Below are 15,804 nucleotides of genomic sequence, written 5' to 3'. Positions count from 1 at the left end.
GCGCCCACTGTGCATTAAGCTTAGAGCCCTTCAGCTCACTAGTCTTCATGTATACGATTCATAGAAACTGTTTTTTAGACTTATACTTTTGGTGTGAAGTCGTTTCTTAGAAATTGATCCCACAACCCCGCCCACCGCCCTCACATCAGTCCCCCCCCCCCCCCAATTCACGGTTGCACCCCCGCTTCGGTCCGCCCACGCAGCGCTCACCTCACGCCCATTCAATTAAGCTAAAGCTAGCCTCGCTAAACCGTGGCTAGCTACTGACGAAGTCAATCGCTCGTCGTTCGTTTGAGAGCAATTCGCCCGACGTTAGTCGGTTATGTTTTAATTTTTTTTCATACCTTTTAGTCTCCCTAATGACATGTCTCATCTGATGCTAAGAATGCCTAAATGTCTCAGTCAAAGAAACGAAATAATCGTCTCAGTTTTTTTACTGTTGGTTGTTTGGCTTGTACTCAAAAATGTCCTGAAATTTCCTGAGTTTTATTAATGTTTGTTGTTCTTATTACTGTTTACTTATATTTTTATCTGATCTCAATGGCAATTGTCATCGGTTGCTTATGGTTAATGGGTGAATCTGATTAGTTGCTTGATTTCACAGCAATCGTTTTTAAGATTAGGACAACTGCTTGTTGGATATCTTTAATCTACACGCACAGGAATTAACAAAAATTTTATTTATTTAACAAAAAAAACACGCACAGTAATTTTATCCTTGTTGATAAATATAATTATTAATTTATAATTGTTCTGTAATCGTATTTTAAAAATTTTACGATAGAAATTGTCCATCTGCCCGGTTTTCCCGTTTTGGGATTTTATGACAGTCATATGATCGTTTAGGGATCCTACAAAGAGCAGTTCAGAATCCAAGGTACGTTTTCTTTACTTTCTGTATAAGGTAACATTATTGTTGCCTGTTTTAAAATAGTAAAACCTTGCCAATCCTCGCCGAAATTTTCGGGAAAACAGTGGTTCATGTTGAGTTGAAAAGTTGCCCCTGTAATCTTTAACCTGCAAATTTTATTTGAATCTTATTTTGCTAATCCGTTTGCTATCTAATCAAGGTGACCTTCCTCTGCAAGACAACCAAGGTAATTTACAGTTTCCCTCCTTCTGTTCCGCTTCTAATTTGAATGATTTATTGCTTTAAAAGGACGTATGGTTCGATAATAGGCTTATGATTATTAAAGCCTTTCCCGAGTGCCGTTTTGTGAAAAACTTGACTATTTGTCTAATTGATTTTTAATTGCTCTCGTAGAGAAGCAATTATTGTAAACGTCTGTGTCCTTTTTAATGCAAAATTTTCGCTGGACCGTTTTGACTTTTCGAGTGACTTTTTGCGTTTCGCGTGATCTAAAATTCTCTCTCAATCACAATTTCGAGCGGCTGAACTCAATTGGCGGCAATTTAATACTAAAAGTCAAATGAAAAATGCGCCGAAACTGGTTCCATTTTTCACTTTAAATCTTAATAGTGGTATATGTTAACCTCTAATGTGGTTATTTGAAGCCCACTATTGATCTTCTTAGTCCCATTTAGCCCCCCCCCCCTCCCGACTGAAGCAGGCTGCAATTGATTAGGGCTCCCACTAGTCGTTCGAGAGCAATTCTTCCGACGTTTAGACAGTTACGTTTTGTATAATTGAGTTTTTGAGACGACCATTTTACATAGCATCAAGAAGTCAGAGAGCTCTTTGCAAATAGATTAATATACAATTTCATTATAAAAAAGATTTTTTTATTAATTGAGCTCGAACGAGGTTTGAAGCAGGTTTTTTAAACGCGTGTGTGTCTTCTTACGCACAATTTTTGCTGTACTGTTTTCTTCTAGAGAATTCTTTGGATTTCCCTCCTTGAGTGATTTTTTCACGCTTGACTTCTTGATTTATGCTTGACGAAAATTGCTCTAATTGAGAAATTGGATCTTTTCCGTTTGTGCCCCCCCCAGCTTAGTTGGCGCATATTATTTGCGCCCCCCAGACGCACGTGCCATATTTTTACATAATGGTTTACTATGTAATGGCACGTGCTCTGTAACGGGGGGGGGCACAAACGGAAAAGATCCGAGAAATTAAATCTGCATTGCAATATAGAAGCGGAAAGGGCAGATAGGTGGTATGTGCTTCACTCTAGGACTCTGGAGGTCGCAGATTTGAATTTTATCTCGTTGGAACTTTTTGTATTCATAGCGAAAACTTCGCTTTGCTACAGCTCCCTCTGAATTAAATTGCTCTGTCTGTCGTTCGAGAGCATTTTGTCCAACGTTTGTGGGTTAATGTTTTTCCATTCGAAAAATAGAGATGTATTTGATCAGAATTTCATATTCGCTACTGTTGCCAGGAAATCTACTGGCTAAGTTTAAGTTACCTAAACATTTTTTAAATCAAAGCCTAAGTTTTCAAATAGATTTTTTTTCACTTGTGAATTGCTATCAAACAAAGTTTTTAGCAATTATATTAGTCCTGTGGTGTTTTAGATGCGATTTTTCGCTCGACCGAATTTTTTGTCTGAGCCAATTTGTCTTCTAAAACAGGTGGTGCTCGGAGGGCATTAGTTCTCTTAGAGCCTTACGCCTTCACAGTTTCGTAGAATTCGATTCACCAAAACTGTTGTTAGGAGACACTTTCATGGTATTCATTATCTTAAAAATTGACCCCCTCAGTCACAACACCTGCACTCAACCCCTTCTGCTTTCACCCTAGTCAACATACCTCCACATGGCGGTTTTGGCCCCCTCTCGTTCAGCACTCTAAACTCTACTCACCCGTTGCATGACCCCTCCCTCCCTACTCTGCTCGCCCACCACAAGGCTGTAATCCCCTAGCCCCATCTGGATACTAGCGTAGCCAACCACTTGCCTGTCGTTCGTTTGAGAGCGATTCGCTCGAAGTTAGTTGGCTACGTTTTAGCCTTTTCAACCAGGTTGGTTTTTCAACCAGGTTGGTTATTGTGTAACCTATATGTAACTTTTATTTCAGAATGTGGTCGACAAGTTTATACACTTCTAACATTTTCAGATGCACAGGCTGTTTTTTTCTTTTTTTGACAGCCGGCTCTTATGGTGGCCTTATTTTATTTTTATAATCTAAAGTGTTTGGATTGTATTGGTGATGTGGTTTTCTTTTAGTACATGACTGTCAAATTGTTCGGCTTTTTGCCAATTTCATTAGTTTTTGCGTTTTGTTCGCTTCGCTATCATTGATTCCCAGGAGGTTGTTGCGTTGTGTGCCCACTGTGAGGATGATTAGTCATAATTTTTGTAAAGTGTTGTTATTATTTGGTTCTTAAAACAGTTGGTCTTGAAAAAAATTATTGTTTTTGGATTTTTTTGGTTCATTTTGTGCATATAGGGCCGTGGAATTTGTTGACTGTTTAGCTTGATTTTCAATTCTTTATAATTCAATTCTTTAATGTAACTTCCGACTTCTTTAATGTTTTTTTCGTCGATTAATTTTTTTTATCGCTTTACCGTTAGCTTTTACCGTTAAGTTTGTTCAACATTTCGCCCGAAATCTTCCAGACTCGTTTTTGTTAGTTTTGTTGCGCTCAGTTGATCTAAGTGCTTTCAAACGTCAGTTTCTCAGCAAAGCGATCTAAAATGAACGGTTTCATAAAAATGAAATTAGGAATAGAACGGTATAAACCGATAAACCTTAATTTTATATACCAATTACTTAAACGTCATTCTTATATCTCAGACACCATCTATTTTAATTATTGGTATTCATACTAGCCAATTTATCTCATTAGGAAACAGGAGTATGTCTATCTACGTAGTGACGTCAAAATAGTTTGCACTTAAAAAAGTTCACTACAAAATTCAATTTCTCATTTTTTCCCTGTTCTTTCAATCCCAATCAGGGTTCTGAGAATCAATGGAGGCTATTTTGTGGCAATGAGTCTGGTATGTTTTAACCTTCTAACCAACGTCTGCTTTGAGCCCAGCGTTGGTCCCTGAAATCTATCTATTTTTAGCGATATGCGTTAGGTTTATATATTCTTTAAGATTCATGGCAGCCAGATGGAAAAAAGTGCCGTTTTTGGTGCGTAATTTTTGCTGACGTGTTTTCCTATTTTCATTATTAATAGCCGCCCTCATCTTCTCAGCCGGCTATTATAGCGCTCCTATTTTTTTTTTACTTCGTCGAATAAAAAAAATGTTTCGCTTTACCTCATTTTGCCGCCTTTTCAACATTTTGCGTGAAATCTTTTTGACTTCTCTAGGCTAGTTTCTCTCTTCTCTCATTCTGCTAAAAGTGATTTTGAACATCAGTTGCTCAGCAAAGCAATTCAAAATGAACAGAGTCAGTATAAAAAATTGAAACAGAAATAGAAACGGGATAAACCCATAAAGCCCAATTTTAGATGCCCGCTATTTGAACGTCGTTCCTATAAGTCTTAGTTACCACCTCTAATGCTTATTGGTGTTGATAGTAGCCCCTGTAGCCTCTCTCTAAGAAACAGAAGTACGTTATGTTCAACTACGAAATGCCATCAAAATAAATCGGACTTAAAAAATTTTTTTGTACAAAAATCTTTTTTTTTTCAATATCTATTCTTTCAATCCCAATCATGCTTATTGGAATCAACGGCGGCTATTTTCCGGCAATCTGCCGGGTATGTTCTGTCATTTTTTTGAAATGAACCATTGAGTTTCTGCTCGAATCATTTAATCTTTTGGAATACGTGGTTGCTAGAATCAATTCAGGAGCTTGGTCCACCTTCATAACAAGTTGCACGGAAATAAGAATTTTCAATAGGACTTGAGCTGCGAAGACAAAATTGACTTGCTTAATAGCAGCTGTCAGTTTTCCAAAGGCTATTGCGTTTCTACGTTATGCAATCAAAAGAATTTGGATTTTTTTGTGCTCGCCCGTACCTGTTTAGCTAACTTTGACATGACTCACAAAATTTCATACATGGCTTTGACTATTCAAAACGAGGAAAACAGGTAACGTTACCTTCAGCTTCATTAGAATCCATATGATGGTTTAAGTAGTGGCTCTTGTGCTTACTGTAATATGTTGCGGAGAAGGCTTAAATTCCTGATAGGAGAAAACGGCACTCTGTTTTGTGCCGAAAACTGTGCTGCTTTTTTAAAATTACTCTGGAAGTCAACTGGAAGTTAGAAGTCAACTGTATGGATAAACCATTTTTTGTCGTTTTATTCGCTTCTTTTTGAATTCGAATACTGAGCAAGTCTTTTATATAAGCAACAATAAAAAAAAGTTTGATAGATCACTGTTTCTCGACTAATGAGCAAATCACTAGTTGGAAAGTCTGCTTACCTCCTTTCGATATTGATCATATTGTAATATTGTTTCAGAGCGAACTTTTTTTTGTTAGAAGAAAAACAAATTTTTTTTTAAACGAGATACAAAAAATTTTGTCGAGGAAAAATTTAATAGAGATCTGGCTCTTGCAGATTGGAGAACAGTTTATCAACAAAGAAACTGCGATGAAATGTTTGCAGAGTTTAACAAAATTTTTCTGACAAAATTCGAGAAAAATGCACCAACAGAGAAGAAATTAGTTTCTAATATAAAAAAGACTACTTCAGAAAAACCTTGGATGACAAAAGAAATTAAACATTTAGTTGCTGAGAAACATCGTTACTTCAATGAGTACAAATTGACACAAATTGCTGAATCTTTTGCGTCATTTAAAAAATATCGCAACCTTGTAAACCGAAAGTTAAAAGAAGCACAAAATCAATTTTCAGAGGATTTTTTTAAGAAAATTGAAACCACAAAAGATATGGAATTTCATTAAGAAAAAAATTGGAAAGAAAAATAACAGTCCAAACATCACTGAAATTGATGAGAATGGTAAAAAAACGAAAGACAAAAAATCAATATGTAACGCTTTTAACAGAATTTTCAGCAAAATGGGCATCTACAGAGGGCAGATTGTTCCATTGAACGTCGAAAAAATAGAGCGAATTTTTCAAGAGTTTAATTTTAGACCTTTTACTTTGAGGGAAATCTATAAAGTTATTGAAAATCTAGACAACCACAAAGCACCAGGGCCGGGATACATCAATGCTTGGGCATTGAAATCCGGAAAATATGCTATTGGGACACATCTTCAGATTATATTTAACGATTGTATTCAAGAGAAAGTTTTTCCAACAATTCTTAAGGATGCACACATCACACCAATTTTCAAAAAAGGAGATGTTTCTGTTTTAACTAATTATCGTTCAATTTCTGTAACACCAACTTTTGCAAAAGTTTTTGAAAGGCTTTTACTTAATCAGTTATTAGAATATCTTGAAAAATTTGCGCTCTTGAACGAAAAACAATTCGGTTGCCAATCTCGAAAGTCGTCTACTGATGCTGTCCTTTACTTTATTGAAAAAATAATAGGAAATATGCAAGATAACGACACAGGTGCTGTTTTCTTAGGTCTTGCAAAAGCTTTCAATTCAATTTCACATGAGATCTTTCTCAAGAAAGCTGAAAATTTCAACCTCTCTCAATCAACAATTTTACTTCTCAAATCTTTTCTCGAAAATCGAACACAATGCGTAAAACTGGGTATTGACTTATCAGATAAATTATTAATCATGGTGTTCCACAAGGAACTGTGTTAGGACCTCTTATTTTTCGGTTATATGTCAACGATTTTTCTGAAAAGCTGGAAGGTGAAAATGATGTTGTCCAATTTGCGGATGACACTAGTATTATATGCAAATTTGAACGTAATGAAAATATTCTCCAAAAAATGTAAAAAATATTAGAACAAACAGACAAATACCTGACAGAGAATCAACTCACATTAAATGCCGATAAAACAGAGATTTTATTCTTTACAGATCATACTAATTCGGATCCAGAAATTTCTTTTAAAGGCGAAGTTATCAAACCAGCTCATGCATGTCGTTATCTGGGAGTACAAATTGATTCAAACTTAACCTTTGAAAATCACCTGAATTCAGTTTTAAGCAAAATGGCTAATGCAATTCGTTCTTTGTATCTTGTAAGAAATCAAATACCTTTGAAAGTAAGAATTGATGTTTTCTAGTCAGTTGTACTGTCTCATCTTTCTTTCAGTGGAGTTTTCCTCCAAACTTACAGCGAAAAACATAAACCGCATAAACAGGCAAATTAACTGGGGAATAAAAGTTTGTTATTTTCGTCAAAAATTTGACCACTCCATCGATCTTCTCGTTAAGGATCGTATCCTGCCAGCCGAATTGTTTATCTCAAAAGTTAGCCTAATGAAGCTACAAACAGATATAAAACAATGGGAAACATCCGAAAATTTTAAAATGTTTACTAGTCGCCATAACGCCAGACAGAACAACAGAACAAATCAAATTATTATAAAAAAGAACACGAAGTGGAGTAACAAATCTTTAATCTTGAAAAGCGTTCAAAAATGGAACAAATTGCCCTCTTCAATAAGAACTTTTAACAGTAAAACTTGCTTTAAAAATGTTTTAACCGAGTTTTTGCTCGATCAACACAGGAAAGTACCCGTTAATAGACAAATAGGAGCCTTCAAATCCTATTTTTACCTATAAAAACGAACAGCCACAATTTGAAGATTACTATATTAATAACAATGCTGATTAATTTATTTAACATTTTAGAGCATGTAGATATCTAACCTTAGGGTTATAGTCTGAGTAATTTACATGTTTCAAAAAAAAATATTTTGCCGTTTTTAAATGCTCTCAATCGGAGTTGGTGCCATTTATATTAGTACTGTGGTCTTTTTAGGACTTTGCTCTTGATGATTTTTCTACTGACGGTTTTCACTTTTCATCCTCAAAAACGGCATAAACATGTAAGGCCTGGAGGGCATTAAGAGAATCAGCAGTTCTTAGAGCCTGCCACCCTAAGTGTCAATCACCGAAACTGTTTTGAGACCTAAAATGTTTGACTGCCCTGATTCACACCCTCTGTTGTCATCCCCTCTCCCGCAATAACCCGACTGCCCACCGAACACTCCCGCTGTCGGTCCCTCTCCACCTGACGATTTGGACAGCCTTTTGTCCAACATGCAGTTCTCCCAACCCTGCCCCACCACCATTGCTTGACTCCCTTAATTTTTCGCCTCTGCACTACGTAATGTTAGAATCCCCGAAACTCAGCTGGTTACCACCAAAGCCAACCTCTCACCGGTCTCTTGAGATCAAGTCTTTAGTCGGTTTCGTTGTTTTGACTTTTTAAATGTGTCGTAAATGACGTCGGATTGGTTATATATAGATCTTGTTCAGGCTCAATTTTTTCATATCTGGGTTTCTGAGATATATGCATTGGCAATGGCAACGTAGACACAAGGAATTTTTGTGAAGGTTCCAATTTTTTCGAGCATGTAACTGTTATTGTTTTTTTCACTTTTTCAATATTGGTTTTTTTGAAATGGACCATGAAGGTCTCTCTCGAGTCTTTTCATTTGGATTGAGTGTCTGCTGGAATTAGTCCGGGAGCTTGGTACATATCAAGTTGCAAAAGAAATAAGATATTTCAATAGGACTTGAGCTGCGATTACAAAGGAATAACTTGCCTAACAGCAGTTGCCATTTTTCAACAGGCAATTTTTGCTATCCTTTTTTATACAATCCAACGAACTTGGATTGAATTGGTGCGCGCCTTTTCCATGACGCTGAGCTAATTTTAACATGACTCGCGCAAGTTTTTGAGACGGGTTAAAACATATAAAGCCCTAAGTTTCATAAAAGTCGATAGCCTGGTTTGTCTTATATCTTGTGCTTACTGTAATGTGTTGCGCAGAAAGTTTTTTTTCGATAGATGAAACTGCCACTTCAAAAACCGCACGTGATTGTCCCCTTTATATTTTTCGCTATTTTTTACATTTCTCAGTTTGAGTTGATATAAATTATTAATAGCCGCTGTCAGCTTCTCAAACGGCTTTTCTTTAGGCGCTCTCCTTTCTTAAATCGCTTTACCTTTTGATCACGTTTTTTGTTTTACATAAGTCACGATTTTCACGTTTGAATTCTGACTTACCTCACTCACTGTTTCAACTGGTTGAATGCTCAATTCTTTCGCGCATTGATTTACGCAATGTAGTGAATATGGTCAATCTCAAAAGGGCAAAATCAAAAAACGGGATAAACCGATAAAGCCCGGTCATTAAGTTATTGAGAATTGAGCAATTTCTAGCTGATATTACTTATAAGCTTTATACCCTTCAGTTTATAAGCTGAAGGAAGTATGGAGTAAGAGTCTATATTTTTAAAACTACACTACACAGACCACTCACACGCCTCGCCACCCCAAAACTACCGCTGTGCGTCCTCCACCGGACGATTTGGACCCTTTCTCGTCCAGGGTGCAGCCCTCCCAACTCTTACCACTTTATATGTGTGACCCCAACCCCTAATGCTAGCTTCTCCAAACACCTGCTGGCCACTACAGAAGCCAACGGCTCGGCGGTCAATTAAGAGCAATTCGCCCGACGTTAGTCGGCTATATTTTTCACTTTTTAAAATGGGTGTGAAGTTGAAATCGGAAGTAAATCGTATAGATCTTGTTCAAGATTTTTTAAGATTTGTTTTTGAAGTATATGCATTGTTAATGGCAACATCGACGAAAGAAATTTTTAGCCAAGGTTGCCTTTTTGGAGAATTTAATTGATAGTTTTTTCAATTTCTCAGTATCTTTCGATTTTTATAAAAAATAGACAATGAGGATTTCACTTGCATCTTCATTTGGCATATGTGGTTGCTCGAAATATTTCAGCAGCGTATTCGAACTTCTTAACAAAATCCAACGAAATAAAACTTGAGCTGCGAAGACAAAATAATGATTTGCTTAATAACTGCTTTCGTTTTTTTAAGCTGGCTTTTTTTCGCGTTTCTACTTTATAGAATCCAAAGAATTGGATTGTATTGGTGCTCTCTTTTTTCATGCTGTTGAGTTTTTTTAGTCACAATTTTTCTACTTGAGTTTTGAAAATGAAGTAGTCAGGGAAAGCCCTCTGGTCATTCAATTTCCTTAGTCCATGGCCTGGTTTAGGTAGTCTCTGCTGTTTTCACTGTAATGAGTTGACGAGAACGCATACATTTTAAGTAGGCGAAATCCTCACTTCGTTTTGATCCCGAAATTGGGCAGTTTCTTATATTTCTCTTGAAATTTTCGCGTGACTATTTATCTATTTGACTTTTTGTCCTCGAAAATGAGATGAACAGATAAAGCGTGGAAAACATTTAGTGTCCGAGCAGCTCTGTTGGAACCTGACGCCTTGCTAGTCTCAAAGTCTGAGATTCAATGAAACTGTTTTGACGACAATTTCATGGTGTGATGGGCACTTCTTAATCTTAAATGTTTGACCCCCTGCAATCACCGCCAAAGTCATTACCCCTCCCCCAACAGTCCCCCTATCCGTCCTGTTCCACCTGACGATTTGGACCAGTGTTTGGTTAAGCGTGCAGGCCTCCCAACCCTACCGTTCCAATTGCTTGACCCCCCATTCTTTGCTCTCCACCATTTTTGCTCACTCCCTTAATGCTAGCATCTCCGAGCCCCATCTGGCTAGTACCAAAGCCAGCTGGTCGCTTTAGAGCAATTCGCCCGACATTAATCGGTTGCTTTTATTTTTAATTGCCGCAAAGCGATAGCTAAGGCTATTGTTGGCTTTCTCCTGGTTTTTACAACTCAAAGAATTTGAATTGTATTGGGGCGCTGTCTTCTTTTTAGGATCTGTTCACACTTTTTCATGATTTTTGAAGTCAAATTGGAGTAGTGATATTTTGGTCACGCTGAAACAGGAAGTGGAGCGAAAAAGCGAAGAGTTTTGCGGCTTAAAATTTTATCAATCTAGGAGAGTGAGAAAACGGTGTTTGACAACAATTCACTTTCTCGCTAGTGGTTTTTTGTTCACATGCCGCAATTTTGTGATTTTTTAATGTTTTTTTTCAATTTTTTGGATTGGTTTTTTCTAAATGGTTTTTTCAATCCATTCATAGTTTAATCTAGGCCTAGTTTTTTGTTTCAACCAAATTTCCATTTCTTGCCAGTCGTTTTTTTCATATGCGGCATTTTGATATTGATGTTCTGTTTTTTTTGTTTTTCTGCTCTGATTTTTTTAGAAATGGTTTTCCCAATTCACTCATAGTCGTGCTAGATCGTTTTTTTGTTTAGTCATTGAAAATTCATTGAATTTCACGTCAGGGCTTGTCCTATGTTTTTTTCGTCGAAATTTTTGTTACCTTCATATGAGGTCACATACACTTTGAATCTGCTTTTTGTTTGATTGATCATGGAATTTCAACTGAATTGCGTGCGTGACGTCATTTTTCACTCTTATTGGAGCGAATTTTTTTGTTCATTTGCGTGATTAAGTTTTAGTCACACGTGACTTGCACTTTCAAAAATGACTTCCTCACTCTGAAACTGACTTTACTTTCATGCAAAGAGATGAGGTTAAGTGAGTGTATATCACCCTATTTGAAGGTTATTCAAGGGCAGCCGATAGAAACAGCAATAAGTTAAACAGATTTCTAATCAAAATTTATATCTCAGCCGTCAATGAAAAGAACAAATTTCTTTTTTGGTCTGTCTTTTTTACTTTCTTTTCGAGACTGCAGATCTACGAAGCTATTGCGGTTATTTTCTGGCAATTTGCCAGCTATGTTTTTTAATGGGTCTTAAATTGACTTCGGACATAATTCGTATAGATCTGGTTTAAGCTAGAAGTTTTTCATGTCTGTTTTTTGAAGTCTGTGCATTGGTAATTGAACTTAGACACGACAAACTCTTGTAAAGTGTGCAAAAGCAAGAAACTGTTGTGCTTGACCCGTGATATTTCGCTTTTGAAGAGTTTTTTTAACCCCGTAGTTATCGAGTTTTTAAGGTTGAAAAAAGTTTTTTCTACATTTCCTGCCTCACAACGATTTAGAAATGTATTTTTGTACCATTTGAGAGCAGTTTATCTGGCACTAATGAGTTATGTTTTGCTTTGTTCATTGAATTCAAGATTGTGATAGTATTTTTTGCAGTTTCGTATGTTTCAGCCTAAAAGTGAAGTGAAGTCAAAGCCAAGTGTAGTTGACTCATCAGGTAATGACTCCCCATTATTCGGATTTCTGATCAATTGTATTGTTAAATGGTGGACTGATTATTATCAATCAATTTTTCCTACCCCTGCTCTGTTATACAATTAGTATTCGCACTTTGTTTCAGATGCTGGCTCAGTTACTTCATCAAAGCCAACTAAACCAGTGAATGAGTCAGTAAGTTCCGTTACAACAAGTTGAGCTCTAGTTCGTAAAGCAAGAACAATACCTTGCCACTGTTTTCAATTTTAGAAAGAACCAAATTTGAATCTATTTTTCTACGAAAATGACTGGAAAAGTGACTAGATTTTAGCAAAATTTGTCACTATGATTACCACGCACGAAAACGAGGAGCTCTTTGCAAACTGCAGACGGACGTTTTCCAAATTTTGTGAATTTGAACTAAAATTGCGGACTGCTGCTCCTTTTCACACATGCTTATCGTGAAAAACATCTACAATAGCGGAAATATGTATACTTATCTTTTACCCCTCTTAGGTCTTAGGAGTAATCTTTCAGGTTGTTAACATGAAGTATTGTGTACAAATATCATATTTTCAATTTTTTGGTATGAAGATGTACTACAAGCATTGACCGCTGATGGATGATTTTTCATTGACAAAACTACTAGGTCATATATAGTATGCTATTTAAATTAAAAAGCTTATTTTTGTTGCAGAAATCAGCCAAGAAACACAAACTAGTGTCGTTAGATGCGCCCATAATTAAAAAGAAACCAGCTGTTGAGAGCTCAGGAGCAGGAGCCACATCTTCTGTGGGAACTGACTATAAGCTACGTTTCGAGAAATTGAAATCTGATTATGAAAAACTGAAGCGGAATTATGAAAAGCTGAACCAATCAAATGCAGAGATGAAGAAGAAAGTAGATAAAAGCAGCGTAGATACTCTGACAGCCGAAATCGATACCCGAGATCTTTATTCCAATGGTGATCAAGCCTTCATTGTAAGTTAATCATGAGACGCGTTTGTTGAGACTCTTGTGTCGTCTGATTTTTGTATGCACATGAAAGTTGGGGGAAATGAACAGCTTATTTTACGTACGGAATATACATATACAAATTTTTAAGTGAGAGAACAAATTGGTCGCCTAACACGTCTGAAAACCTTGCGTTTCAGACATAGCGCCATTTTTCTCACATTTGAGCGAGTTTTTCGTTCCTTAGAATGATTGATGGTAAATAAAAAGTTCTCCGAGTGAAAAAGGCTCCGGCGACCATTTTTGTTCAAGGGATACATTCAGTTCAGACAAAAACCAATTATTCTTAAATAAAGCTTTAAGTTTGCGTATTCGACCATTTCTTTACAAAATCTTGTGTCAAAAAATTTTACCTATGCATGTGCGCAAAGTTGAAATACGGCATAGTTTTTATGCTAGCATATGCTTCAGATAAAGCATATCGACTCTTAGGAGTTTCAATAATCAGAGTTCTCGTTATCGAGTCCTGCTGAGTAATTTTCAATCTATTTAATTTTCTTGTATTTTACTTCTAGCATATCTGACATTTTTTTTAAATTTGAAATTTTGGATGTGACACGATTTGTATTCCTGATGCGTACCTCCACTACATTGTAGCCGTTGTAATAATGGAAATACAAAACATTGTAGTGAAGAAGTTATTATTGTTATTTGGTCTGGGAGAGGAAAAAAGTCTGTTTGTGAAATGTTTCTGTACTGCTCCAATATATCGGGGACGGAGTTCAAAATGAAAAACAGTTCGTATTTGCTCACATGCAATTCTGAAGATAAATCGAAAGACTGTTTCGCAATAAACTCATTTTCAAATTTTTTCAATAGAAAAACGTTGCATGCACAAGACCTTTACTAAATCGGATTGTTCTGTTGGATTTTGTGAGATAAGTAGTTTTTGATCAACATGTTTCACAAATGAGCAAAATTTCGCGTATTATTCTATTAGAATAAAAAAATGTTGAAAGAGAAAATGAGGTGAACAAAACGCTTTCATTAACTTTTACAACAAAATTTCTTGATACTGAAATTTGATTAGTTTGTCGTTTGTAATATAATTTCGTTAACATCAATTGTATATAGGTTATCTTCAATTATAGTAGGAGTTTTCTCCTCTAATGTTTTAATATTACGGTAAAAACACATTCAGTGTACTGTCTATAAAAGGACAAAATTAGTTCGCTAACAACAAAGTTTGTTTTCTCTAAGAACGCAAAAATTTGACAGAGGGATTTTGTGAAAAAGTCTGTTTTGGGATTAAATGTGTTGTTTTGAAAAAAATGTAACACAAATCAGCAATATGACAACTGAATATCTTCAGATTGCTAAGTTTTCTCCCAGGACTAAAATTACACATTTGCATGATGTTTTCTTTTAACTACAATGTAGAATGCAACACTGATTGCTTCGTAGGAAGTTATTGAAATTTTATTTCGTAATGTTACTAAAAATTGAAATTGCGTTATTTCCTTATATGGAAATAATGAGTCAAATGATTGACTCTAGCGAAATAACAAAATCTTTTCTTTATTCTACAGTTGCTATTTTGTTTTCAGATACAGTTTCTCGGCACTTTTCAATGCTTCGCTTGATAGAAATCTCCCTGTCAAATGCACAAAGTGAGGGAAAATGGTTGTCAAGTAATTAATGATTCGGCACCAAAATTTTTGTGCTAGTGGGACTTTTTGTCCCAAGTGTCCACATTTCTATATGAAGAGGAAAGAGGACTTGGACTACCATCGTGATAAGCATTGCGCCCCTGAGGATAAGAAGCTTAGTGCGGTGTGAACTATATGCTTGGAGGAATTTACAAGTTTTTATTCTCTTCAATAACATAAGAGACTGAAGCACAGAACATCAACCAAAATTGGAACCAAATCCAGCAAAAGGTTGAAAGAAGTGCTAGAATTGGAAGAATTGGACAAGAACAACTAACAGTTACAGCATGAAGTTTGTGCCTGTCAACACGTTTTTGACATTACTGAGATGGATAATGGGAGACATAGTATTCAATTTAAAATTGTTGAAAGTTGATATCAGCGAAGTTGATATAAACTGAAGGAAGTAATTGAAAAGCTTAATTGTGCTGCAAAAATCAATTTAGCTCTTGAAATCTTTTACGAAATGTGGAAACAGACAAATAGCCTTATTTTTATGCTCATGAGAAAGCACCTTTGAGAAGTCTCATTTACTTTGTTCTAAGGGGGACTTAGTCTCACTTCAGGATAGAGTACAGAGAACGGATTTAGTTGAGACTTGTGCTCAAGAAAGAGTAATTACAAATTGGCGGTATGCACTGACTACGAATGTGACAATGTTCTGTGCTCTTAACAATATCCCAACGGGATGTTTAGATGCTGTTATACTAAAACAGTTGTTGAGACGATCAGATGTAAATTGTCTTGTTACGAATGGATGCGGACAACCCTACAAAGACTACCTTTGCTTGTTTAGTTGTTTAGAGCAAAGGTTGTTCACTTGTACGGATCAATCGAGCTAGAAATAAATGCAGCTTAGTTGTTCTGTGACTTTCTCCACGAGTCTGGTCATGACGCAATTAACTTAGGAGTGTCAATGGATCACTTTGTGTTTGTTGAAAACTCTATAAAACATTTTCATTTATGATATTGACATTGAAGACGGGGATTTTGTTGGTGAACTTACACGAAGAAGTACTGAGCTGTACGGGAACAGCTTTTTTCTACTGCGCTACAACAACCACATTTGCTATGTTGATGTTATCAACACGTGTTTCAAACGATTCCTCTGTCCTAACTGTG

At 36.2% G+C, this 15,804-nt stretch overlaps 1 protein-coding gene across 2 annotated transcripts in view; it reads left to right on the top strand.

Moving 5' to 3' along the window:
* The window catches only part of LOC142358676 (uncharacterized), a 207,122-nt gene that overhangs the window by 155,792 nt on the left and 35,526 nt on the right, over positions 1-15,804 (top strand). The window contains exons 5-9 of one of the 2 annotated variants that reach the window (XM_075410176.1): positions 847-877; positions 1,071-1,097; positions 11,995-12,040; positions 12,164-12,213; positions 12,716-13,000. In XM_075410176.1, the coding sequence (XP_075266291.1) occupies positions 847-877; positions 1,071-1,097; positions 11,995-12,040; positions 12,164-12,213; positions 12,716-13,000 (439 nt within the window). The remainder of the gene's footprint in view (positions 1-846; positions 878-1,070; positions 1,098-11,994; positions 12,041-12,163; positions 12,214-12,715; positions 13,001-15,804) is intronic. The other variant, XM_075410177.1, reaches the window with a different exon arrangement.

Source organism: Convolutriloba macropyga, chromosome 2, assembly GCF_964194025.1.
Source record: "Convolutriloba macropyga chromosome 2, txConMacr16.3, whole genome shotgun sequence".
Taxonomy (NCBI): domain Eukaryota; kingdom Metazoa; phylum Xenacoelomorpha; order Acoela; family Convolutidae; genus Convolutriloba; species Convolutriloba macropyga.
The sequence above is the reverse complement of the archived record's forward strand: the minus strand, read 5'-3'. Positions and strand labels throughout refer to the sequence as shown.